Raw genomic sequence first — 27,682 nt, forward strand, 5'->3', positions numbered from 1 at the left:
CTTCCAACACAAATAATGCAGGATAGTTATAAGTAAAATAATTATTTGAATAAATTTATCATATGTAAAACGACCGAAACCATACTGAGTTATATATAGTTTGTTTTCTGATCTCACTGATGAACTGTGTTCTAAAAGAAGCATACATGATTAAAAATGCATTGCATCCTGGTCACATCTCGTATGATATCAATTTAATCGTAAATATTGAAAAGCGAAGGTCAAGTTTTTTGGCATGCTGGCACCTGGTGCGGGTTAAGGAGTGTCGAAACTTGTATTTATTTCCTCAATTTTTTTGAAGCTTTCGTTGCTTCCATGTTGAAATCGTATTGCGGGAAGACGACAACCCAGGTTGTGACGTCAGAAACAAATTTCTCGAGAACACTTATTAGTACGAGATATCATCCAAGATGGCGGGCGAAGCGCAATATTTGGATCCAAACAATCGTTATCTTGCGAGGATGTAAATGTTTAAAGATCAAACTTTTTGTATTTCTTAATAATTTTCTGGGTAAATTTTATGTTAAAATTGAATAAAAATATATTGCCATTTTCCTTTAAGGTATGCGAGTTGCGATGCAAATTGTCATGGTGGGTCACAATATAATAGTGACTTATTAGACACTGTAATAGAGATTTATGTTCTCTATTCAAAATTATGTTCACGTTTTCATTTTCGACATTAATTTCTTTTGCAATTAATTGTTTTTACAGACAGTAAGCATGAACGATGCATGGTGGTACGAAAGACTGTTGTGACTGAGTCGCTTCTTTTTTGGCCGAGACGCGCCTATTTTTCACCACTCGCGCTAATTAGACAATCTCATTTATGGTATACTTTATTACTGTGTGTTATTATTACTATAGTTGTACTAGTGATTCAATTCCCTTGTAAGTATCTATTTATGTGAGGCAACTGCAAAGGCCGCATCGTCGTGTGTCATTGAGCAGAGTTGCAAAAAGAGTTCAACCTTCCTCCGGTAGCATTTCAAGTTTTGAAAACCTTCCTCAAAATTACGTTACGTCACTGAGTCAAGTGGTAACCAGCATAACGAAATATTTGGGTTTTTTGGTACATGCATGTGATCAATTGGAGTGTTCAACTTTGAACCTTCCTCACAAACTTCATTCAAAGCAAACCTTCCTCCGGGTGGCACCCGCGTACCCGCAGCTTTTTTGCAACTCTGTCATTGAGACAGATTATGACATTCTAAGAAGCCTAAATGAATTAATAGATTTGGGTTTTCAATATTTTCTCTTACATGAAATGAAAAAAAAGTTTTAAATATTAAATGGACTTCAGTCTACGATTATCTTAATGAACATGACGTCGTCTTTCACAAATTGTCGATTACTCATATTATCCAACGGCATAAACAACGGTGAGCCGGACGCTATATTCATCTCTGACTTCGGTCGTTGGAAAGACGAACTCGTCGGATCAGAATGAAATGCGTCGACCATGTGATCCCCACTACCTTGATCCAGGAGCATCATGGTAATCTTTTTCCTAAATGGCCAGGCTTGTAATGCATCGTAATCACCTTAATACAAACAGGAAAACTCATGAAAAACCATATTTGCAATAAAAGAATTGACTTAATAAGTTTTGGGAACTGCTGGCAGCTGGGCTTTTCAGGAGAGACTGGCCTATAGGGGTGTCCTCGGCGGCTGCAGTTGCCCTCCGTGTACGGGTAAAAACATTGCTCCCGCCAACCTAAGCTATATACCTAGCTCCAGCACCCTTTGTATTTTTTTCAAGATTCCCCAAGAGATTTACGCAATATACTCAGTGAATTCGCGTACTTTCCTAACCGTGTATTACCATGCATGCACTTATGTTATACTCAATGCGTTATACTCACCTTTCACTACAACGAAAAACAAAGAAAGATGTGTTCCTTTTCCGAATCCATCACCATTCATATAAATCTTAGCGCACATTCTATACCCATATTGAGCGCTATAGAAATGTTCACTATACAAGGCCGTTTTTTTACCCGTAATAGCATCCTGTCGCTTCCTCTGGAAGCCGTCAATTTTCCATAACAGGGTACCATTATAACTATGTATAGGATGCTGTGCCTGCGCCGTTCCTTGGCATTCTAAGTCGGTTATCTTAACTGTGTTTAGAGCCAGACACTCGTCAACTTGGTCCATCCGACTAAGAAAGCGTTGAATTTTCGCGTCAGTCTCTCTGAATCCTCTTTCCAACACCACGCTGCTTTCATGACAACGGCTGCTTTCAGTAGAAATATCTCCAATTTTATTCACAAGCCCATGCAGTTCACTTTCCACCCTTGTGTTGCTGCCAGGACTCTGCTCCAAACCATCAACCCTCCTATTTAGTCCATTAAACTTTTCTTCAACCATTGAAAATTTTTCGGCAACACCAGAGCAGACCTGCTGAAGATCTTCACGTAATTTCTGTATGATCCTTGTAAACTCTGGCCGGGGAACGTAGTCTTTCAGTTGAGAAACAGCAGCGAGCACATGTTGCAATAGTAGACGGACATGATCAGGCAATCCCTTGTTCATATGTTCCTCTAACTTTCCTCGCTTTAACGTCTACATGTAAAATAAAAATATTTGTATTTTGCACAGCCTTCCGGGCGTATTCTACCATCCTCAAAAACCATAAGCTAAAAAAGAGCAGAAAGCATTGACAATAACTTGAATAAAAAATATCCTGGCGCTGAATGACAACCAAGAGATTTAGCGATAACCGGTGCAGTAAATAAATAAATAACTCGTTAAAATATAAAAAATAATTGTTATATTTTTTAGTAACTGTAACTGCAACTGTAACTGTAACTGTATTGAAAACCATAAGAATTTTTCTTATTTTGATCAAATTGAAGATAGCACTAGTATCCAGTTAAGTTAGCAGAAAAGTGATTTTGAGGGTACTTCGGCCATTCAAGAATTAGCAATTGGAAATCTTGCAGCTCGTTTATGCAGTTTTAGTAATAATTCTTTGTTTACATTTCCCCAGAGTGCAAAAAAGTATAGTAGATGTGGGTAGATTAGTGCAGAGTAAAAGTGAAGAATAGTTTGTTTTTGCTGCCCCTCTAAATTTTGAAGAGTAGCAAGAAAATAATGATGAGATAAGGATGAGAAGTGACAGTTTGAAGATTTCTTATGATAAAAAATAACCAAGTGTTTGGAGTACCAACTTTCACTACATCACCGTTGTGTTGCCCATACACTTAACCCTTACTTAATATATCAGCTATTGACGCAGAAAAAGCAGAAGATGAAGCTACAAACGACTTAGCAGAGGTACCTGCGTACTCTGGAATATGATCTCCTGATCCCTACAACTTGCAGATATGGTTAAACAAAAAATGTAGATTGAATCTGATCAAGCCAAATGCGACACGATGGAGTTCCATTTTTATCGCTGTCAAACACCTCCATAAGATCATGAATTAAAAAGGAGAAAATGTCATAGTATTTCCTCCCTCGCAGATGCACCTAAGTATACATCTTCCAATATTGAGTACAAGAATAAGAATGCTTCTATATATGCTGCTATATTTATCTGTAGCCAAAAAAATAGATAGATTTCAACTGCCTATCAATACATCCACACTTTTCTTTTCAGGTTTAAATCTGCAGAGATAGTATTTGTTAAAGTCTATACTCAAGTGATGAAACCAGTAGGGTTAGGCCTGGACATTCTCCAGGAGGAAACAAACCACTTAGCACGCACCAACAATATAAAGTGAGGGATCAGCTTACCGAGTAAGAACCTAAACAACTGCATGGTCAAAGAAGTCGATCGATAACCGATTTTAAAAAACACATCATTAATATCATGTCTTTTAATTGGTTGCTCTTGATCACGTTGCATTATATAAAAATTTCCATTTTTCTGACTGTGCAATGGAAAAAAACAATTCGCACGGTCTAGCTGGCAAAAAGTTTTTCCATAGCATGGTTGCTCTCGCTAAATTCCACTAAGTTCTAATTGTGTTTATAATATGCATCATTTCCAATATGTTTATAATTACTTAATTTACTTAATCGACTTAATTAAGTTGATCTTTTCTGGTGTCATATAAAACAATCGTGCAATGGTAAAAATATTTTCATTCGGTGAAAGATGGAATGTTCCATTGAAAAATTCCATCTTTCACCCCATAAAGATATCCTTACCAATGCACTCATAAACATTCATTATTAATATATAAATCAATACTAAGCGATAAAAAGATCAGTGCTAGAGCTTTTCTTTACCTACAATCAAAAGAAAGCTGGACAACTGACCTAACCTTTTTTAAAAAGGTGAAAATATAGCTTTGTGATGAAAATTTGTGATTCATTAAAGTAGGCATACATATTTATTTATTTATATTTTTTCTGAATTTTAGGCATATTCTTCATTAATAAGAGGCTGATCAGTCTTCCGCGAACGATTAAGATATTTTATGATATATATGGATTTAAACCAAAAACCATGACCAGAAATTTGCGACATTATGTCGCATGTGTAGGATCTACTAGTTTGGATCTAACTCTTGACAAAATGGCTTTCAACCCTGTCTATAGAATACATATAGTAAAACTGCAAAAGTACAAAAATTAACTTAGTCAAAAAAATACTATGCTTCTAGCAATGTAACTAGCTGTAACTGTAATAAGTTATAAACAAGATGTAACTAAGTAAAGTATTACAAGAAAAGTATTATAAATTAGTTTTCTTTCTCCCAAACTGTATATAGAAACACAGAAAATATTTTCTATTTCTTATAAATATTATATAAAAAATGTAGCTACACGTCCGGCTAGATAGCTAACAGCAGTTCTCTGCTATCAACTTGCCAAAGTGCAGTTTTATAAATTCTTTAGCCATATACCATCTGAGAAGTTATCTCCAAAATAAACGGTACTGATTGGCCAGTTACGCCACTAACAAAAAGGTATAAATTAACTACCCTTTTATATAAAACCGTGTTGCAAGGGTCTGCAAAAAATTTACATTACCTTACTATGATTACATCCCACAGGCTGGAAAACGCAGTCTACCGGGATTTCTTCACAAATCAATAGTTCGTGGTCTTCAGTATCTCTTCGTAAGACTTTTTGCTTACAGTATTTGCAAGTTACGGGAGTACCTTCACAGCTCGTTCGAATATGATTCTAAAGCAAACGCAAGAAAACGTAAAGGTCAGTTCACACGATCAATTTGTTGAAAGCCAATTAGATCAGCAATATTGCACTGGCTATTTACTTCCCATACACAATTAGGGATGTTCGCAAGAAGCGCGGTTACTTTGGAGAAACTTTTAATTCTTCTTTGCAACTTTCCTTATTCTGGGCAAGTTTTTTTCAATCGATCAACTTCTTTTGTCTATGATTTAAACACAGGAGCCACCCTTTTTAATCAATAGTTATCCTCCAGCGTATTTAGCATTACTGCCTAATTACAAAAATACCGGAAAAGGAAAATTTGGAGTCTAAAGGCGAATTTAAATTAAGTCTATTACGCAATGAGTTCTGAGCATTCTGTGGACAATGCAAATCAACAGAGTTTAAAACAAGAATCAGACAATGTAATTATTGATGCAACAAAATTTGATCTTTTGAACAGACCTTACATTGCTTTTAGAGTAAACATTGAATTTTCGTGTTTGAAAGCATCTTTTCTGCTTACTTGTATCGAGGCAAATTCCACGTCTTTCTGACAATACTTGCATTTAACGTTCCGATATTCACATTCGCTCTTCAAATGTTCTCCAAGATGCACACGTTTGAACTGGGTCTTGCATTGAGGGTGGGCACAACTTATCGAAGTATGTTCACAGACCCGAAAATGTGCCTAAACATTTAGAAATAGGTTGCCGTAGAGAACCTATAGATCTACGTACGTTGTCTGATACTCAGTATAGACATATTCAAGAATGGCCAAGAGGCCTGTGGCGAGGCGCACGGAAATGAGACTGAATTTTAAAATAATGTTTATTTTAATTTTTTTGCAGGACCTGCTACAAGCTAGAAAAATCGTTTCTTCAATCAAAATTTAGAAATGAACAAAATTAATGATAAGTTTGTCCTTTTCGTGTGCTTCATAACAGGCCTTTAGCTCCTTTTCGAAATGTCTACTTTTATTATTCTTTCGAAGAATTTACAGAGTTTGATTTGCGAATAACCCTATGATTGTGAAATCGTCACGTCCGATGTGTCACGTCACAACGTGGTTTTATGCACACTATTACGTCATGATGACACATTAAAGTCGTATCCCAATTATGACGTCACACCAATGACGAAGACATCAACGTCCCAAACAGGGAGAATGTGGCACAAAACACTGCGAGCGAATATCTTGATCTCGGTTTTTACATGATATGAAGATTATCAAGCCCACTTTTCTCGTCCCGTCCCTTTCTTTTTCCATCACTAACACACTCACCTCCAGCTCTCCGTACGCAGAAAACCATGTACAACCAGAATTGGTACAATGAATTTTAAGCAATTTGAGCTCACGCTTAGTGAAAGCATCGGGGAAAACCTGAAAGATTTAAAATCACCTTTCAATATCACAATGTCGGCTACAGTCCCGATGTCTGAAAATGCAAATTCAAAGTTAATACACAACTCACTTTATCCCTGCTCAACTCTTCGCCATCTTCGGGACATCTCGGAGTGGAACTCCTAGGAATAAAAATTTTTTTTGCTATAAATTCGCGATGTCGACAATAGACAATTTTTCAAGCGAATAACGCCGTTTATACATAGACAGCCCAAATTAGCGTGATATTTTAAACACGAGAATTTTATTATATTGACAAAGTGATGTTACAATATTACGACCAAAAAATTTGAGCTCCCGTGCGCTTGATGACATTCGGGTAAATTCCGAAAATTTTAGGTGCCTAAACCGGCATTGAAAGTATCTACGAGAGTGAACAACTCTTGCGTGTACCTTTGCAGTATTGATACTTCAGTCATTATTCAGTCATTGCTTTCCGTCTATAGACTGGAGCCAAAGTAACAATTCCTTAGTTATTTGAGGTATCTGAATATATCTTATCTAAATAAGTCCATTTTATGTAGGGCGTTTCTATGTTGGGAACAATGAACTTAATGGTCAAAAAGGTTTATTCCAGGATATCGACGACGTAACACGTGTTAGCTAAATAGGTCTGCATGTATTATCATACCCGCCAAGCAAAGCTTCCAGGCATGATAGACATATCAAGTGACCACAGTTCGTTTGCATGGGATTAACTAACAGGAGGTGACAAATTGCGCAGATGAATTTCATGCTTATTGTCTTGCGATCTTCGTCCGTTATCTTTGTTCCCGGCATGTTGAACAATGCGAATAATATCCTCTTTATCTGGCGAAAAAGTTATAGATGAGTCAGATGGCTATAGAGGAGTAGAAAAGAAGTTGGATAAAGATATGAACCAGCTAGTTAACTATAAGCTTGCTTTACTGGTTTACAAAGCCCTCAAATGGAGTGGAGTCTTAGCAGACTGGTCGCGAACCGCAGAGCATCTATGGACTGTTTGGAGGGGCAGGAAATAATCATTTGTAATATTTGTAATCATTTGTCGCACAAATCATAGATGCTTTGCGATTCGCGACTAGACCAGTACCCTGCCTGATTGGGAAATGGCTAATTGTTGATCTACTAACATATAAACCTGAAGGTATATACCATTTAAGTTCAGGTAATTGTTCTTTGCTAAAGATAGATATGAGGCATCCGGAATAGTGATGTCGCAACCAAGAATATTAGTCAACTGTAATGGTATTAATAAAGGGGGAATTCGTTTTAAACTAATCAGCATATTTGCTTACATTTTTTAGGCAAAGTCAATCAAAATGCCTAAATTTATAATACTTCTTATAAAATGGTAAATAATGTACCTTTTTACCGGAAGTAGTCAAAATTCATGCATTCTGACCGAGTTATTGAAAATGTTAACAAACTTGCTGATTGGAATATAATTCTATATTAATATTTAAACACAGGAACCACTCTTTTTGCTCAGGGGTCATCCTCTAGCGTACTTATAACATTTATACAGTAGAGTATAGCACTATTAACTACTTTGTTTATGTTTTTAACGTTTTTTAATGTTTTTTTGCACAGGGGTCAGCCTCTATAGCGTACTTACATTTTTATAGTAGAGTATAGCACTATTAACTACATTGCTCGGGAAAATTTCCTAAGCGCGACGTACGCGCCCCGTGTCCCGGATGTAGTGGCGTATGGGTGTTTTAGTTTTCAGTAAAATACCCTGTCCATAATATTATAATAAATAGAGAATACTATACGGTTACGCGGAAATAAATCCATATTTCGAAACAACCGTGTAATATTCTGTTTATTATATTAACAAATTAAAAGCAAACGACAATTCTAATAGTAACTCAAAACCAAATACGTATATTACTGATGGGCACACATTTAAAATAACAATGTTAAGTAAAATGCGCTTATATAGTTATAGTCTCTTGAAGGTGTATATAAGTATGGTATGAAATAAAAAACGAACGGAAACTGTGAGCTAGAAACATTTTTTGATTGGTCAAACGTATTTCCTACGCGGTTTTTGATTGGCTTGCGAAAATTATATCTTTATGACGTAAAAATATCGTATTTTTACGTGTGTTTGAATACAAATTTTCTCGGTGGTGTAAAACTCTATATAACACTCATGTTCATATAATAAATAACTGATTATTTCACCCTAACAACTTTTTTCAGCTGAATTACTAATACCATACCACAAAGAGGAGTTTCGTTTCAGACTCTTTTGGACTCAGCTCAGCTCATTTACCCTCACCTATTTTCGGCATTACCACCTTGAAATACACACTAACCACGCTTGCTCTTCTCAGCTACCTCTGTAGCTCAGTGGCAATAGCAAGCGTGGTTCGTGTGGCATTACACCGCCATCGCAAAAGCGTAGGTTCGGTTCCTGTCGGAGGAAATTAAAGTGTGTATAATTGCACTCAAAATTAAGACTCTTTGTACCTTTAGAATTAACCTGCATCGATTAAAGTGCCAAAATTCATAACTGATTTACCCTCACCTATTCCCTGCATTACCATCATATACACATTATAACCACGCTTGCTCTTGTCAGCTACCTCTGTAGCTCAGTGGAAAGAGCGTTGTACCGGCGTCGCAAAAGCGTAAAATCGGTTCCAGCCGGAGGACGTATAGTTTTAACTCACTTTTTTCCCCATCAACTGTTCCTGGCTTGAATTTTAAGTGTGTATAATTCCACTCGCAATTAAGACCATTTTAAACCTCTAGAATTTACCTGCATCGAGTGAAGTGGCAAAAATCATAATCGATTTACCCTCGCCTATTCCCGGCATTAGGCTAGTTTCCACTTAGGAAAATTCTCTTTTGGATCGGACAGGAAAAGAAAGTTTCCTTTGTATAAACGCCTCCTGAGAACCCACCGACAAAGGAAATTTTCCTGTCCGTTCCGATCCAATGGAGATCCAAAGGAGTGGAAACTAGCCTCTAAACATACCTATGTAGCTCACAGGAGCGTAGCCAGCCTGTCGATTTGCCCGTTATGCTAATATTTTAGTGTCCACTGACTATAAAAACAATAAATTTCTAAAGACATGAATAATTAAAATAATAGGAATTAGCCACATGCGCATTAACAAATTTTCGTCTTAGCTCTTCGCCGAGATGAAAAGCTTTTACACAAATAAATGAAGCAAACTAAGTATGAATACAAACAAACATTTACGACCTTGCTTTTAGAAGAAGCTTCGCGATCCTCGAACTCATGGCAATAAACTATCAAGTATATGTTTTCGAGGGGGCCAAACTGATTTCCGAAAGGTGGGCCAGATTTCCAAGGAAATATGACCCCCAGGGGGGCCAAATTTTCTAGGAAATAGGGCCTGGGAGGGCCAAATTTTGGGGGGGGGGTAAATTTCCTGGGACACCGCAGTATCACAAAACCGTAGGTTCGACTCCTTCCGGAGGACCGATAGATGACTAATATTTTTCAACTCTTCCTGGCTTGAAATGAGCTGTGTATGATTCCATTCGAAATTAAGACTATTTAAAAACCTCCAGAATTCTAAGATCTAAGATCTGAATAAATGTACCAAAACTCTAATTTGCAGCTGAAAGCACTGGCTGCTGAAAATTGATCTTTAAAGGCAAACGAAGATGTCGAAGCGTGACAATAAGACATTTGCTATAATTATAGTGTTAGGAACCTTCGTAGTACGACTAACTGACTATATATAGACTATATAGTCAAATGACACTATAATTTTTATCCCTTTTGTTAACCTATGGAAATAAGTGTATTGACAATCTGCATATGAAAACTCTGGGTATTAAAGAATTCTTTCCATTACATCAGCGCGCGCTTTAGATCTTGCTGGATTCTGACATTCATTGTAAAATTTACTCTAAAGTAGTTTTTCTGAAAACAATATGTTACTAAATTAGACTGTAATGAATAAATTGTTGACTAAATCTTCATAAGTATACCATACGCTATCAGTATGGGAATTATGGGATATGGGTCAGCATGGGTATTAAGGGGGGAATTCCCCATAACGCGACACGATTATTTAGTGCGTGCTTGTGTACAACTCTTGCGGCTAAATTATATTGCAAATAATTTTTGTCTTTTAAAAAGACGGCAATTTCAGCCTGACATAGGCATATGGTAGTATTCAACAGTGTAGCTAATATGAGAAAATCGTATTACAATATATAACATGAGAAATCGTATGGCTATACTATATGACTCTGACTTACTCTGACTGTAAATCGACTCTGGTTACCATATCAATTCGCAATCGTTTCAACATAGCATGCAAGTTGGATAGCATACATATAATAGTGCATGAGTGTATCGCCGGATCTTCCTTAATTTAATACAAGTTTAGAACAATCATCTATAGTTATATTTATAGCTTTCATCTATGACTCAACAAGCCAAATTACAATTACTTCAGTACATACATGCCTAGTCCCCTAAATAATAGTAATAAAATGTAATATATATACCGGCGCAAAATACAAACGCATGACATTTAAAAATGGAACAAACCTGTGTATATGTAAAGTTTCGCCGTCCCTAATTGCTACTAGCGAGAAATCGTCAATCGTTTTGAAAAGAAAACCGAACTTAGCTATGCATTTACCAGGAATTAAGTTGAGATTTTCCTAGAATTTTAAATAAACGAAACTGACCTCAAAAATTATTTCTTATGCATGGACCGTTACATGGCCGGTCTGGGGCTGTTCGCCGGGCCAAAATTAGCAAACGATTACATGAGTGATTTCAGTATGATATTTTAGAGCAAATTTTGGCGGAAAGTCTCGATTGTTAAGTGATGTTATGAATATTAATCCGGAACTTGCGTTGTGATTGCTGTAAACAACCGAGAACTTGTACCAAAGGTTCTTTCGAAGAATAAACGGACGATCGACGGTTTATAATATTATTTACCTATCAATAAAAGAAAAAAACACGCGAGTATAACTGTATAAGTGATTAAGGGTTCCTACTTGAGTCAATGTCAAATAACAACAACTCTTAATTCCCGCCCTTTCCTTAACATTAACCAATAAGGTTCAGAGACTGTTGCTACGGTAACAAGTCCTAGGCTATCGCATGATTATATCGTGTTTATCGCCCCCCAAGGTAAGTATCAGTTTGTCACTCGGGTGATGAAACTGATATCACCTCACTGACCAAATATATATACGTTAAATAATATAATCGCGTGATATTTAATACTAAAGGTTAGAGACTGCATGTTGTGAGTCTTATTTTACTTTCGAAGGCAACTATTACCAGCAAGTTTTTGGGACAGCGATGGGATCCCCGGTCTCGGCAGTAATTGCTAGCCTATAGTAATGGAAGATGTCGAGCAAAGAGCTTTAGCCTCTAGTCCGGTTAAACCTTTGTTTTGGAAACGATATGTTGACGATGTGGCCTCTGCGGTTAACAACTATGAGATCGATAATTTGCTGAAACATTTGAATTCGATTGAGCCAACAATTCAATTCACTGTAGAGCGCGAGAGTGAGGGAAATTTGGCTTTTTTAGATACTTATGTTCATAGAAATATCGAAGGACAATTAGAGACTGATGTTTACCGTAAACCTACACATACAGACAAATATATCTATCCTTCTACTCACACCATCCAAAAAGTCATAAAAAGTCTGTTGCAAAAACATTACCAGAAATTTGCGACATGATAATTTGCATGTATACTAATTTGCATTTAACTTTCAGCATAATGGCCTTCAACTTTACTATAAAATACATATAGTAAATATACAAAACTTAAAAATGCCGTTGCCCTAGACCTTGCCTACTGTTTTCCGACGTCTAGATGGGTAGAGCAGCTGTTAAGAGACGTTTTGGTGACATTGCTCAAAGTTTTATCCGTGTTCTGTCAACGAACTTATAAAATCGCTCACATTGATTCGAATATCTCTATTCAGGTAGTTGATAAATTGACGTGTAATATACCAAAAAAAGATATTGTCTTTCGTATTTGCGTATAAACTTTTCTGTACGGCTCGGATTTTCACTGCAATCACTTTAAAAATATTATCAGTCTTATCAGGAACTTGAACAATACGAAGGCTATATTATATACACATTTGTTCACAATCAGTTGGCCGAACGTAGAAATACCTAAGGTAAGTAATTTGATCATTAAAACGTTGGGAAACGGCTGTTCTATTGACCCAGAGGTCGGGAAACAGTAGGCAAAGTCTAGGGTAACGGCATTTTTAGGTTTTGTATTATTTACTATATGTATTTAATAGTAAAAGTTGAAGGCCATTATTCTGAAAGTTAAATGCAAATTAGTATAAATGCAAATTATCATGTCGCAAATTTCTGGTAATGACTTTGTTTCAAAAAGCTGAATCGTTAACATCCAATCGCGTTACTAGGGACAACGAGCGTGATTATGTCTTCAGTGTACGGAAAGAGAACAATTATCCACGAAACTTTTTAAATGATTGTCTAAAATCCCCTGTCCTGACTAGATGCAATTCCTCAGAGGGTGATTCCTCAAAAACAGGTTTTGTTATACTGTAGTTCCATACATTCAGGGAATTGCAGAACCAATCAGGAGGATCCTGAATAATTGTGGTATAAAAGTTGCCATAAAATTATTTCAGACACTGGCACATATTTTCGCGAAACACAAGGATCGCGTAGCGACTAAACAGAAAACTCATGCTGTACACTCTATACCATGTGGTGATTGCGAGAAAGAATATCTGGGTCAAACAAAACGCCAGTTCGGCACACGTTTAAAAGAACATCAAAAGGCCGTTTCGAACTTAGACAGTTCAAAATCAGCCTTGGCGGAACACGTGTGTCAAACTATAACCATAACATTGGGTGGAACGATTCAAAAGTCATTACCATTAATGATCGTTATAGACAAAGGCGTTGTTTGGAAGTCTAGCTGGCATATTAATGCAAGTCTTTGTGCCCTAAATAGGGATGACGGAAGTTATTTGCCAAAAGAATATTTACATCTGGGGCCGGTTGTACGAAGGCTGGATAGCGCTATCCACCGGATAGTGATTTTTTAACGCTTCTAAAAATGCTTGAAAAGCAATAAAATTTGATCTTTGGAACGAAAAGTTATTAAAGAGGATTCTCACTTTAGGAATACTAAGATTTAATCAAAGTTATAGCCCAAAACAGGCGACTTTAAAGCAAGTGAGAAAATCACAATCCGGTGGATAGCGCTATCCGGCTGTCATACAACCGGCCTCTGATTCATAGATGTCGTAATTTTGAGAGTATATAAGACATATGAAGACACTAGACCGGAGTGTCGAAACGATGGGTCGTGAAAGTTAATCTTTGTGTGGTAATTACTTTCATTTATTAAAACCAGAGTAGTGATAATTACGATGGACTGTTGTGAGTGTTTTGTTCACAAATAAACGCACGAGCTGACCATACAATGAACGAAAAATGTCAATATGAGAAATTTCAAGTTCATTGTATGGTCAGCAAGTACGTTTATTTGTAAACAAAACACGAAGATAAAGTCTCTACTTTTAATATACAATCTGAGTTCATTGATTGCTGCATTGAAATCCAAACTTCGTTGCAATCTGTTATTTTTGAAAAAACTATGATTTTCTTGGGTTATTGCGAATAAACCACGATTTTGATGGGCTATTGCGAATGAATTACGATTCCCATGATCTGTCGCCAGGCAACAAGTGACAAGTGATTGATTTTGACCAGTCGCGTGAGTAGATTTAGGCCAATTCACAAAGATAAAGATTGTATATTAATACGCAATAACTTATATACAGTTATAAATCGTGCATTGCTGCAATGTCAGGTAGGGAACACGTTTGATTGTTTACTAACGAGTTTTCCTGAAGATTATAGCGATGAATGATGACGATGAAGTATTGAGTAGCTGAGGCCAGGGACTGACTCGTTTGATTTTTCAAAAGAGGCCCCTCAGATATTACAACAATGGATGAAACTTAGTGTAGGAATATTTAAAAATTTCTATATAATTATATAATATATACCTCGCCCGCTCTTGTCAGTTACATCTGTAGCATGCACTTATATAGTCCGCCTGTCGTTGACTATGACAGATGTATAAAGAACCACTGAAATAAGCAAATTTATAGTTACATATTACATGCACATGCATGCAACAGTGGTAGAGTAATTAGCCAATAAGATAATAGAGCTAGATAGCCTACATTATTATAGTTAAAATCAAACAAACCTGCTTTCTCTGCTGAATCAAACTGTTATCAAACAAAGATATTTAGCAGTTGCCTTAGCCAGAAAATGTCACATGCCATGCATGGGTGAAACTATTTCTCGTGACCCATGACCATGCCTGGTTGGACTTTGTTGCAGTGTATAGATTGCAATATCGCTTTACCATTCATATTTTTCTTAACCGGATTCGTCCTGTATGGAATATTCAGTTTTATTATATAATATGCAGTGTTTTATTGACGAATCCGTCATTTTCAATAATATCACATCACGATAATAACACATGTGCGATTATTATGATAACAACGCATGTGCGATTATCGCCGTGTTTGACCCACCGATCTGGAATCAGGAAGGGGGATAAAAAACTTTTCAAAAAACCCAGTTTTTTATTATATAAGAAACAGAATAACACATGGATGCTTGGAAATATGGAATTTATTTCTCGTGTTGAGAAAGATACTTCACTCGTTCGCTGTCCTCACTCGTTTGATATCATTCTCAACACTCGAAATAAATTCCATATTTCCGCGCATTCATGTATTATTCTCTATGACTATGAAATGCATTAATTTATTTAGGCCAGGGAAACCCCCGAATAAAATACTAGCATTTTTTTCCGTACTACGCCATAAGATAAATATGTGTCGGGCATTAAACGGATATTTTAAGTTAAGGCTGGTTTTCATATGTCATAAGACATAACTCATAATTCGATATAATAATATTATTTTCATATGTCGGACTTACACAACGATTTACAATGAATTTCGACATCCGCCAATATGCGTTGCTGTAATTAACTAATTAAGCTGCTATGTCCTTTACGAAAAGAAAATCAAACGTAACTCACGCTTAACATGAAGAAATAAAATTCATATTATATTTTCGAAGTAATATATAGTAGCCATCAACAAAAGTGCGAAGCTTTTAACAGCACGCTGGTTTAACAGCATGCACGCTGCGATTTCCGGTTTTTTTTTCACTATCAAAACAATGAAGACCGTATTTGGTGACAAAGATTGCTTACTAGACAGTTCATTTGAAAATTGCTTACTAGGCATTTGAAAATTGCTTACTAGGCGACCTTGGTTAGCCTCATAATTAATATTACATGTGTTATTAGTCTTCTGAAGTATGTCATTGGGCTTATCTTGTACACATTCACAACAAATAGAAAACGAGTTATGGTCTCAAATGTAAATAAACATTCAATTTCTGATTTTTTTATTCATTGAGTTCCCTAAAGTAATAAGGCAAAATTGCAAATCCAAGAAAAAGACTACTTATTATTTTTTTCTTGCGGTTCGAATTCATATTTTAGCGTTTCCTGCAATCTGATTGGCTACGCGAGCGGCCCGTATGAGGCCGTACGGACCGCGCGAGATTTAAAAGCACAGGGCCTATTTATTATTTACCAGTTTAGTCGATCCGTATAGGGAAATATTTCCGTCGGTCTCAAAAATGAGACCTTGGGAAATTTCCCTATACGGACCTCCAATCTGGTAAATAACATCTGGTATATATATATATATATATATATTAACATGAGCCCCGTGACGTTTAATGTCTGTCATATTCATCGAATCGGTTAGTTTTGCGATATTAGACTTACAGCCACAACAAACGTGGGACTTTACATTGCATAAGACTTAGCTAAATTATTAACATTATACAATAACTAAATTATTTACATTATATTTCAACTAAATTATTTACATTACATTATAAACATTATAATAGTAAGATATAGCAAAGTTTTTAAAAGTCATTAAAAAGGCACTTATTTAAAAATGCAGTTCATAAAGGCAATGTTCAGGATTGTTTATGGTCTTATTAAACAATGACCGATCTTTTTCCTTAATCATTTTGGCTAAGGAATATTTATTTGAGTGTATCCATATCGGAATGCCCGATTGAAGAACTTGTTCATTTTTTCAATATATTTCCGATCCCCATACTTCAATTCCATAGTGGAATAATGACAGAATTAAAGAGTCAAACAATTTAGTGAGCCCGCTTGGCGAATATCCATAAAACTTACAAACTCTCAGAATATACTGAATTCTACTTCCAGCCAGTGACAGCAGGCCATCTACCTGCTTATCCCAACAGCGTGGGTTTTCTTGGAAGGTGACAGCAGGGATGGCGCCAGGAATGCCCCGACACAGGGGCTAAGGTCCCCGACAGGGGGGCTGAATTCCTGGTTGTTATTTAATGTGTAATTGTAGGAATCACAGTTTTCGGTTTATTGCTACAGTCCCATGCCTTAGATTTAGAGCCTAGGCTCACGAGGCGCCACCTTGGTTGGCGCCGAGCGAGAAAATTTTTGAAATTTGATTGCTCTAGATCTTTGGAAATTAGCATTTCAGAGTCTTATCACGGACTTTTTCATGAAAATTTTTATGCTACAAACCATGTACAATGTAAAATACTAAGTTAAATTTTGAAGCAGTTTATCTGTTTTATTTTGGGGAACTAAAAACAATAGAGGGCGATTCAATATATCTCCCGTTCATTCCCCGACGAATTGTAAAATTTTCCCCGACAGGGGGGCTAGAGTTCCCCGACGCGGGGGCTGTAGCCCCCCCTGCCCCCCCTCTGGCGCCACCCCTGGGTGACAGCAAATAACTTTAGCCACTTTTTGCGTCGTATCCCATTAACAGACAGGGGAGGCGTAGCGAGAGAGCGATTGCATAATAACAATTCCCACGTTTTTTTAAGATTAAGTGTCATTCTATTATTCTCAGCCTAACTCTGAATGTTAGTTACCTCGTCTAAAGCTGAATCGCCAGATGATGTGACAGGGACGCTCACTGTTATATCATCGGCAAATTTGATCAAGTTGCTCGTTTGCGGGTGTTTAACTTTGATATCACTAACCATTATCGAAAACAGGAAGGGACCAAGCACCGTTCCTTGAGGTACTCCTCTATTCATGCTAACGAAGTTAGTAGCAATTCCATCTACCACAACTCTCTGCTTTCTATCCGATATGAAATTAATTAACCAATTGATGACGTATGGGTTAAGATTTGTTGATTTGAGTTTCTGCGTCAAAATATCGTGGGGAACGCTGTCGAACGCTTTGCTAAAATCAAAGGATATTACACGGACCCAATTAGCCTTATCGTCTAGCCATTTTAGCCAATGATGCTGACACTTTATGAGAGCTGCAGTAGTGTTCAAGCTTTCCTCATTAGCATACTGATGTTTATCGATAATTAGTTTTGAAGGATAACGAATTTCTTCTTCAAATACAATCCTTTCCAGAAGTCGTATAACAACGTTAGTTAATGATATCGGTCTTAGCTGATTGCATTCCGTTAACGGAGACTCCTTTGGCAGTGGGTTTAAATTTGCCAGTTTCCAAAGAGTAGGTACGCGCTGCTGTTTTATAGATGAATTTAATACATTTGCGATAACTGGTGCAAGATAAAAGGCAAAATCTCTCAAGACCCAATACGGAATACCATCCGGACCAGCTGACGTTTGTTTTTGTCTCTTCATGCATATGAAATTTTTAACAGCTTCAATATCGATAGTTGAGATTTGAGTTCCTTCAGGAATTCTCAACGGGACAGGTCTCACGTACTCTTTATCGGTATTTATTTCTTGAAAATGTAAATTCATTTGTTCTGGATCAATAATATTGCTGATATTTTCTGACCTAGATCGTCTTCCAGTAATTTGATTGACGGTTTTCCACCATCTGCGAGAACCTTCTTTGCCTTTAGTTTTATCATTTTGAATAGCTTTTACTTGATTTTCTCGGATTAGTTTATTTATCTTCTTCTGCAGTTCAGTATTCGCGCCTTTTTTGAGTTCTCTATTCCGAAAATTGCACAGATGCTTTACAAGAGGAGACAGGAACGGTGGGTCACGAGTCGACATTTTAACCTTGATCAAAGGAAAGCACTCATTAACATATTAGAGAGAGTTTCATTTAATAAATCAACTCCTTTATTAACATCGTCAAGGTAATCTGATAGAAAGTCGAGCAGATCTGATTCGTTGTAAATTGGATCTGGTGGATGGTACAGTGCAGCGACGCAATAAGAACTGTTACTGGTTTGAATCTCACACCAGATACATTCAAAGTTGTTATCAAGGTCGACGTTCGTAATTATCCAATCGTTTCTACATAATATAGCGACTCCGCCACCAGACCGAGAATCTCGATCCTTGCAAACTATGGAATAGCCCTTGGACAAATAAGCGAGGAGGGAATTAATGAAGCCATGTTTCTGTAATAAAACAGACATCTATATCGTTCTGAACAAGCGCAGCAGTCAACGCAGGTAAGGCATCACGTTTAGCCAATAAACGGGCATTAATAACCATACATTTTGGAATTATTTTTCCTTGAGGAGGTCCATTTTTGAGTATTTTAATTGTTTTCAAATTAATAGAATTGCTTCTCCACTGTTTCGCCTCCCCTTGTCTGTCAATATGTTGGGGAATAATATGCTTATACTTCATAGAATAATTAGACCGTCTAGTGATACGAACTGGAATATTTTGATAGCTGGACGTATAAACGAAGTTGTTTAACTTCTCATAACTCGTTGTACAAGGCTTTAGATAATCTGTCCATTCTTTTGACCTGAAAGGGCGACTCTGTAGAATGTGTTGATTCTTTCAACGTCGCTTGCGAAAAGGAGCATGATTGTAATCATTAGCACTACCATACAAGTTGCCACTGGATGATGTTGGCTTGTGGTATATTATATATATTATTATATTCTATAATGGCTATCAAAACTCATCTTTTGGTCAATCAGGAGCCAAACCATCAAAGTGTTTATGATTAGCAATTAAACCCAACTGATTGAAGAAAATGCGTTGGTGGTTTAATTTTGTTTAATTTTATGGGAAGTTCCAGTATCATGAATGAATTAAGAGTAAGTGGCTGAGGTCAACTTCAAACCTTCAGGCACACGGAGGGGAACAACGAGAAACTCCAATTATTCCGCCCTCAAATCATAAGCCCTCCCCCACCTTGTTGAACCTCAGCCTGTCTGGACAATTATCACTATTGACAACCCATCCTTTAGCCCTACCATCAGGCCCATCTACTGACGCTCTTGACTCGTCAGTGAAAGGAACAAAATTCATGTCGGTCTTCGTGCATTTTCTTAATCATCCTATCCGCAAAAGTTTGTGTCTAAGTGCTAAAATAGGCCTTTTAACCTTGACGGATACGGTTTCTGGTGGTTTTCGGTTCATCTTGTTGCTCCAGGCACTTTACGTAGAATTCTTCTCAATCGACTAATATCACGCTTTGTCATTGATTTTTTAATACCTCGACCATTTAGTCATTTTACGCTTCGTTAAATCTCGGTAACAGCGGGCTCGTGTGAACAGCCCCTCATGCATATTTAATACAGTCGCTCAGAACTCCACAATCTCGCAAGTTTTGCACCTTGTGTTTTTTTGCTGCGATTGTATGTACGATTTTCTTCTTTTGATAGATGTGAACGAGTAATTATAGATACGAATTCTCTGATGTATGATGTATTGTAAGTGTTATTGAAGTGTAAACGGTCCTTTAATTTAACGGGCCTGTTCAAAACAACTATAAAAAAGGCTAGATTTTTGTAAATAAAACGTGACTGTATTTTTAATAAAATTTTGCGCTTGGTGGGATGGAAATAACTGGACAAACGTTAACGTCATCATCGTAGGAAATCGTCGGCATATTTTGATTGGATTTTAAAGTTCGGAAAATTACGAAGGATAACTAAACTCAAATTCATGCACTATATAAAGATTAGCGTAGAAGAAAATTTTACTTGGAAGCGAGTTTCTAACTCAGTACCGCGGAAACGGCACATATGCTACATGTACAGGGTATTGACTTTCTCATGCATTTGTTGTGCAGACGTGAGAGCTTACCGCTAAGCAAACTGTGCGCCCAAACTGCAGCTGTTAGTACCTATTTCTATAGCTTTCCGCTTTGGGATGCAAATCTAAATGCAGCGGTCATTTACTATCAAAGTACACACTTAAGCCCTATTTTGACCGGCTACGCTCAATTCATTGGCACGGCATGGCTAAAAAGGGTATACCCGTGCCCAATTTTACTTTAGAGTGAAACATTCTTACCAGCAAAGATGGCGCTGACGTATACGTCATATTGCTTATTATTGCATGAACTTTAGTTAATACTTCAAATTAAACTACTTGGGTTTCATTAGTTAGGATGACTAGATCATTTTATTTTCGCACAAAGAACAGCGAACGAACCTCTCTATATAATTAATTAAAAACCTTTTTGTCAGTTTTCCTGTTCTATGCTGGCGACCCTAGAAATATAAATTTATTTAGTTGAATATTCCATCGACTACTTCTAAGCACCGAATGAACATTTCTAAAACGCGAAAAAAGGTAGATTTTATATTTTGGCATGCACCAGGCCAATTTTAAAATTTTAGCGATGCCGAATTATAGAAAAATATATGCATGTATATACTAATGCGTATAGGGCAATCAAGAACGTCTGTCCCATATGTTCGTATAGGTCGTGTAGACACTGTTCAAACATATGCAAATAGATTAACAGCATAAACAACAGATTTGCATATGAAGTGGCATGTATACAGGCAAGATGGAAACTCCTGCTTTCTTTGTCTTCGCGATCATTCATATACGACACGCGTTTGACACGATGACGAAGCTTTCGCTTTATCTTCTTGCTGTTTTTCTTTTGCAGTGGTATTTCATCGACTACATTTTAGCAGAAGGCAGGATTGCTGAGCGCGAAGGTACTCTAGTAATTTTGTCATAATTGCGCATGCATGTATATAGATTAGAACACAAAATCATTTAGTTATGTATACTTGTGTGTATGTGTTTTCCCCTCATAGAGTGATGTTATAGTCGGCAGAGTCACAGACTATGCCAAAGTTTGTAATTTTATGAAGGCCGTAGAATTAATTTTAAGATCATGCATGACTCCGAATTCAATGCACAAAACTATTATGAACTTATGATTGTTAATGTATTAACTATTGTGTATAATTCAATACTACACCGAGTAGTCAAAATACGCCCACAATGTCAATGATCATGCCAATATGTAACGAGCGTATACTACTATAAATCAGCGATGAATTGCCGTTCCCAACTATTACTTGTTTGCGTTTTGTTTCGATCATATCATGACTGAAAAATCAAGGAAAATGCGTCAAAATATGTGCGACATAGTCAAAATTGTATAGACTGAAGTATAGCGTCATTTATGTCGAATTATAAAGTAAAATACGCCGGTGCAGCGGGCGCATAATTTTCCTCCAAAAGTATTCGTTTAGGCTGGGCGGACTATTTTTCAACCAATCGAAAGTATATTTTCACCAATTTCTAATATATCGCTACTCAATCGGTTAGTTCTCCAAGATTCTATACTTTCAATGTACTACCGTATGTATAAAGTCTAACCGTCATGTATCTTCGTGCACATGCATGCCATTTGTGTGATTTGTCGCAACCCATTTGCGATTACTTCATGCGTGTAGTTTCGTGCTGTGAGAAAAACAACATCTGCATGCGAGCAGGTGAACGTCAAAAAGTAAAATAACGTAGAAAAAACTTATCAACGCTAAGACCTAACGACCTGACAAAGACATTTAGCCTGAACGTCAGGAATTTTTTTGTCATGCTATTTTAAACAGTGAGTTCCAATGTCACATTTGATGACAATGTTTTTTATATATATTTTCATTCACGCTTGCACGTTCTGCACTTCGTCGATTTTACTACAGAAAAACACTTTTTACTACTGAGAAATTATACAAGCACTTTTTGAAATTTTTCGTCTGTGTATTATGTTCGTGTGAAAACGCGTTGCGAGAAGTCGACGAGTTTTAGCATTTGGATTGAAATACAAACTGCCAAGAAGATTGAGCCATATTTTTATGTTTTACGTGCAGAAAAGTTAGTATATATAACAGTTCATGTCATTGATAGAAGGTACCCACTTTATGTAAAACTGCTCAGCAAATGCTTCATTTTTGCATGCATGTAAACACTATAGATTTTTAAAGCCAGCCATGCAGATGGCATACTTGTTAAGAGTTATGCGTCTAGAGTGGCTATTCTCAAGTGCAAAAAACCTTTATTAAGAAAATTACCGTTTCAAACCCTTTTGCGCCGTCGCGTCTGGGTAAAAACGATCAACCGCTTCGCTAATCGCAATAGATCTTTCCCAAGATGATCGTTCAAGGCCGTACAATACATGTGATTACATTTTGAATTATAGTCAAAAAGCCATTCCAAGATATGCATGCATACATATGTTGTTTTTCAAAATGTGGTGTTTGCATTGTTTGCATGCATGCATGGCGGTAAAATAAGCCAATACAAAATTTACGTTACAAATTTGTGAAAAGGTATTTACTAAATCAGTGCAAATATCCCGAACACAGTACAAATTTGTATGAAAAACGCACTTCGGAGAATGTATAAGAGCTGATTCTCAGCATTTAGCTATATAACGATCAACGTGTACGATGAGCACATTTATAATGATAAAAACAGCTGTACAAATTTTTAAAAACTGCACAAGTGCTGTACATGTTATTGAGAGTTTATTATGTCAACAAAGCATATTAATAATGGTTCATGCGTCAACTTTATCTTGCATGACCCTTAATGTTTATAAGCAAAATTTTTTTGGCATGTAGAATTTTTGGCCATAGTTCATGTCATAAAGTAATCATCAAAACAATGGCAGTCTAAATGGTTCATACTTTTATGGCTGAGGTGTATGCTCGTGAACCCCAAAATTAGTTTTGGTTAATTGAAAACAGCACGAAACATTATTGCATGCACGCTATATACATCTTTTAATCGTTTCGGAATTGAACTTTTAGCTGGCCAATTAGTATATAGTTCATTAGTTGGAACACAAATTGACAAAAGTGGTGTACATTCGGGAGTGTGTACCGGCCTCTCTCATCAAAATTGGTGGCGCCTCGTGAGTTAAGACCATGATCTATGCATGCTTGAATTAAATATAGGTTGTGCTATTAAACCGCTATATCTTTTTAGTTAATCTATTTATCGACTTTGGCCTGAGGCTTTCGAGGATATAATACTTGGCTTTAGCTATGCCTATAAGTTTCTAAACGCATAGGATCTTCCTTATTATACGGCGACGCGAAGATTTGGATTTTATCTGAAAGCTCTCATTCGCCGCGGCGTTCATTCGTAAAATATTGTTTTCACCACGAGAAGATAAAATTCATATTCAAATCAAACCGCCGTATAATGTTCTTTTTATTATATTGTCAAACACAAAGAAAAAAAATTAAGCAATATAATTCGAAACGAATCCAAACGAAAACGAAACGACTTCCCTGGTATCATTTTCGGTTGAGAGAAACTCAAGAAATACCTTCATATCGTAGACGTTTTCTTTCTATAGTATTTTTGTTTTCCTGCCCATCACAAAACGATTTTACGTCTTTGTTCGTGACTCTTGCGATCAAACTTCGCCATTAAGTTTAACGAGTTTAACGAGGCCTTAAAGATGCATGCAGTGTAAACACAGTGGTTTTGGCGGAAAATGATGACGTGTTTCCCGAAATTATAGTGGTAAATATATGGAAAATATCTTTCTGTATATCTTACTGTCTACTATATATATAATAAAATGTATTATTATATCCTTTAGAGCAATATGGACGAAACCTTTCAGCTAAGATCCTATATATAACCGGCTAAGTCATCCTAGCTATGCTCCTATAGTACCTGAAGCTAAATTTGATATGCCACACATTATAGGTTCAGACTTCCGTGTTATTGCGTACTTTAAGACACGCTTCTGTCTGAAAATCAATAGTAGAAAATTGTACTTTCTTACAAGTATTCAAGAAAAATGCAACTCGATACAAATTATCGAAACTCTTGTAACATATCGCGTGCAATATAACATTTCTTCCATGGCTACATTGTAATAACACATTCCAAGCTGCTTGTCCACGATAACATGGCGTCATGCCTTTGATTATCCAATATATAATGTACAATGATAATTATTATTTAAAAATATATTTATAGACCCTGCGAAAGTTGATCTGGTCATCGTAATTGACAAATATTCCCCGAAAGGTTCGCGTAGTTTTTATCGTCAAAGGAAATTTATCCGAGAGTTGGTCGAACACCTGCCTGTTTTTCCTGCAAGAATAAACGTCGCTGCTGTTTCAGTTTCCTCGGATGTGAAATTAGAATTTGGTCTCAACAAGTTCCTCAACAAAGAATGTACAGCGAAAGCCGTAGGGAAAATTCGGTAACGCAACCTTTTTATCTTTTATCCTCAGCTGATTTGATTTTAATTGCTGATTTCAAAATTTCTTTGCAAAAATATTGTTGCAGTGCAACTTGCAGAGACGTTTTAAGCCCCGTAAAACATGTCTTATATACTTTTAGAAATAGAAGATTACTTTATAATAGTAAAAAAACCACATATATATTATTCGTTTCAAAAAATAAAATGACGCTTTTAACATTTTGTCTATACCTACAGTTATACTAGAGGCAAATCATCGATTAGCAGTGGCTTGGAATACGTTTTCAATAAATTAATATTCGAGGCAAGTGCCGGCGCCCGTCTGAACGCGCGAAAAATGATCGTTGTTCTTTCCGAAAATTCGTTGAACGTCGATGGGCAAATGTACTGGAACAACTTATCTGATCGCCGTGGTGTCCAAATCGTGTTTATCAACGCGAAAACAAATGTGATGCACATGGAGAACATGAGCGCTTTGAAAGAATTGGGAAATTTACTGGGGACAGGTAATGTCTGCAACGTATGCTATTCGTATGGATTAGCGTAATCAGGACTCAAACGACGTACAGAAATATAAGTTGACTCAAGTTGGGGAGGGAAGTTGGCTGAAGGGGAAATTCACCCTATGCAAGTCCCATGCATGTTTGCAGCCAAGGACCCCAAATACCTTAGGAATCAATCCCAACCTCGTTCCCAGGGCCTTTTGCGACAATAGGAAAAAGAAGAGGAAAGGCCCAAGGATCACCCGTTCAAAATACCCACAATAATATTGTCTCATTAAAACATATTGGAATTATGGTACTATTTCGGAATAATTGCAAAATATTCTGCCAATTACACATAAATTAGGAAATATCATTTAGGAAATCACACGTCAGATGCGGCTGGCCGATCCCAGGGGAATCAATCCACTGTTGTTGGTAAATAATAGTGAACTTAAGCAAGTGACGTTTTTAACAACAGAAACGGCATGAGTAACGTCAAAAGACTGGGTCAAGGATTGTGATTGGTGGAAAACAAAAACTTTACTTCCGGTCAACGTACGTGTTGTCAAAAACGTCACTTGCTTAAGTTCACTAATGTAGTTCTGGGTCGTTTTATTGTTCAGTTGTTGTGCCGATTGAGTTTTTTGCTCGGCATGTAAAAGTATATAAAGACAACAGAAGATATATAGCTTACAAACTGAAAACAAAAACAAACTTCAATGTTATAGACACGTTCTTCCCGAACCTTGTCCGTTGTTGCTTCTACTACCTCAACACCTCCATTATAATAAATCGTCAACCATATTCTATATGAAACATTCTATACGTGATTTGATCTTAAAGCTTCTCGTTATATGATATGTCATATTTAATAATTATCGAAAACCTGTGCCCTCATACGCATGGAAAGTAATTTAATCTGTATACGACGACTTTGTACTCGTGCTTCGGCATGACAATACGTTATTGCATTTGAGTGGTACAGACTACAGAATTACATAAAATAAGTATTTTATTCCTGACGTTCAGTTTTCCCCGGAAAATTGCGGCTCTTCAAGAGACTCAAGGCCCGCAAAATCTTTAGGGTGGGTCGCACAAGTTAGAATAAGCAAATTGGAAGTTAGAATGAAACATAAACATGTATATAATGATAGATATTCTCGCAATTTTTGTTTGTTTCAAATCCTAGAGATACCAGCACAATGCCAAACGGGAGAAATTATTTACGATCAGTGTCGAAGGCGTTGCAAATGCATTAGCGGGAAGCTCGTCGATTGTTGTCGAATACGAGTACAGTTCACGGAAATGAGCGACGCCGAGCGAACACGATACATAGAAGTCGTAAAGACTGCCTCGAAGGATCCGTTGTACAAGAAACGATACGAAACCCTTTTGACGATACACAAGACCATCTTTACTTCAGGCATCCACCAGCCCACTTACTTCCTTCCGTGGCATCGTTGGTTCATTCTGGAGTACGAAAATATGCTGCGCGAAATCGATTGCTCCGTCACAGTTCCGTATTGGGAGTCGGCTGAGGAGGCGAATAATGCGTTGGCAAGCGATTTGTGGAACAAAGATGATCATGGCTTTGGTGGAAATGGTACTGGGTCATCGAATTGCGTTCAAGATGGACCATTTAGGGCCGAAGTACGTGGATTATTTTTTTTTCATTCATCTAGGCCTGTCATAGCAAAAGAATATAGTAAAGGCTCAGTATAGTAAATTTTCCTCCGGACCGGATCTGACAGAAAGGTTTCTTTTATTTATGTGTTCGCAACCAAAACTAATTGTCTTAGGCACAAAGGAAACCATACTGATAATTTTCCTTTCTGGAAATAGGCCCAAACGCACCACTACCACAATTTCCATTAGTACGGAGATGCTGTTAAGGTGGTTCGTACCACTTACAGTTACACGAAAATCCTAAAATAGTCAGCTATACAGTATATAATGGAATCTCTTTAAAAATCCTCAAGCATGGTCCGCTCTGGGACATCTGACAAGAACTCGACTCGGCCAACTTTTCGTTGTATATAAGTGTAAAACAGAACGATTTAAAATATTTCTTTAACTTAGAAACCTTGCATAAATTGTATATCCCAACCCTCCACGAATCACCCCTATGAACACTCGTTTGAACC

General features: G+C 36.9%; 2 protein-coding genes across 6 annotated transcripts; one reads left to right on the forward strand and one right to left on the reverse strand.

Moving 5' to 3' along the window:
* Positions 1-823: 823 nt before the first annotated feature.
* LOC114541981 (TNF receptor-associated factor 3-like) lies at positions 824-14,933 on the reverse strand. Of its 5 annotated transcripts, none has more exons than XM_028561770.1 (8): positions 14,764-14,933; positions 7,170-7,348; positions 6,609-6,660; positions 6,419-6,517; positions 5,660-5,824; positions 4,990-5,145; positions 1,866-2,568; positions 824-1,544 (listed from the first exon to the last, which is right to left on the reverse strand). In XM_028561770.1, exons 2-8 carry the CDS (start codon positions 7,316-7,318, stop codon positions 1,300-1,302), a joined length of 1,569 nt encoding a protein of 522 aa, XP_028417571.1. In that variant the 5' UTR covers positions 7,319-7,348; positions 14,764-14,933; the 3' UTR covers positions 824-1,299. The 5 variants fall into 5 exon arrangements, with proteins under 5 accessions (XP_028417571.1, XP_028417570.1, XP_028417573.1 ...); XM_028561769.1 differs by having other exon boundaries at positions 7,170-7,379; XM_028561772.1 differs by lacking the exon at positions 14,764-14,933 and adding an exon at positions 14,558-14,740.
* An 11,910-nt stretch (positions 14,934-26,843) lies between these two features.
* LOC114541979 (tyrosinase-like) lies at positions 26,844-27,358 on the forward strand. Its single transcript, XM_028561764.1, has 2 exons — positions 26,844-27,188; positions 27,338-27,358. Exons 1-2 carry the CDS (start codon positions 26,844-26,846, stop codon positions 27,356-27,358), a joined length of 366 nt encoding a protein of 121 aa, XP_028417565.1.
* Positions 27,359-27,682: the final 324 nt, after the last annotated feature.

This window comes from Dendronephthya gigantea, unplaced genomic scaffold (genome assembly GCF_004324835.1).
Source record: "Dendronephthya gigantea isolate DGI-Jeju-01 unplaced genomic scaffold, DenGig_1.0 000327F, whole genome shotgun sequence".
NCBI classification, from domain to species: Eukaryota; Metazoa; Cnidaria; class Anthozoa; order Malacalcyonacea; family Nephtheidae; genus Dendronephthya; species Dendronephthya gigantea.

What these genes read in the sequence shown, in the direction of transcription:
- LOC114541979 (XM_028561764.1), top strand. Translation starts at nt 26,844, where the DNA reads ATGAGCGACGCCGAGCGAACACGATACATAGAAGTCGTAAAGACTGCC. An exon ending in ATGGACCATTTAGGGCCGAA is followed by an intron (nt 27,189 to 27,337) that starts GTACGTGGATTA and finishes TAATTGTCTTAG; the next exon opens with GCACAAAGGAAACCATACTG.
- LOC114541981 (XM_028561767.1), bottom strand. An exon ending in AAGAGTTGAGCAGGGATAAA is followed by an intron (nt 6,518 to 6,608) that starts GTGAGTTGTGTA and finishes TAAATCTTTCAG; the next exon opens with GTTTTCCCCGATGCTTTCAC. An exon ending in CTGCGTACGGAGAGCTGGAG is followed by an intron (nt 5,825 to 6,418) that starts GTGAGTGTGTTA and finishes CTAAATGTTTAG; the next exon opens with GCACATTTTCGGGTCTGTGA.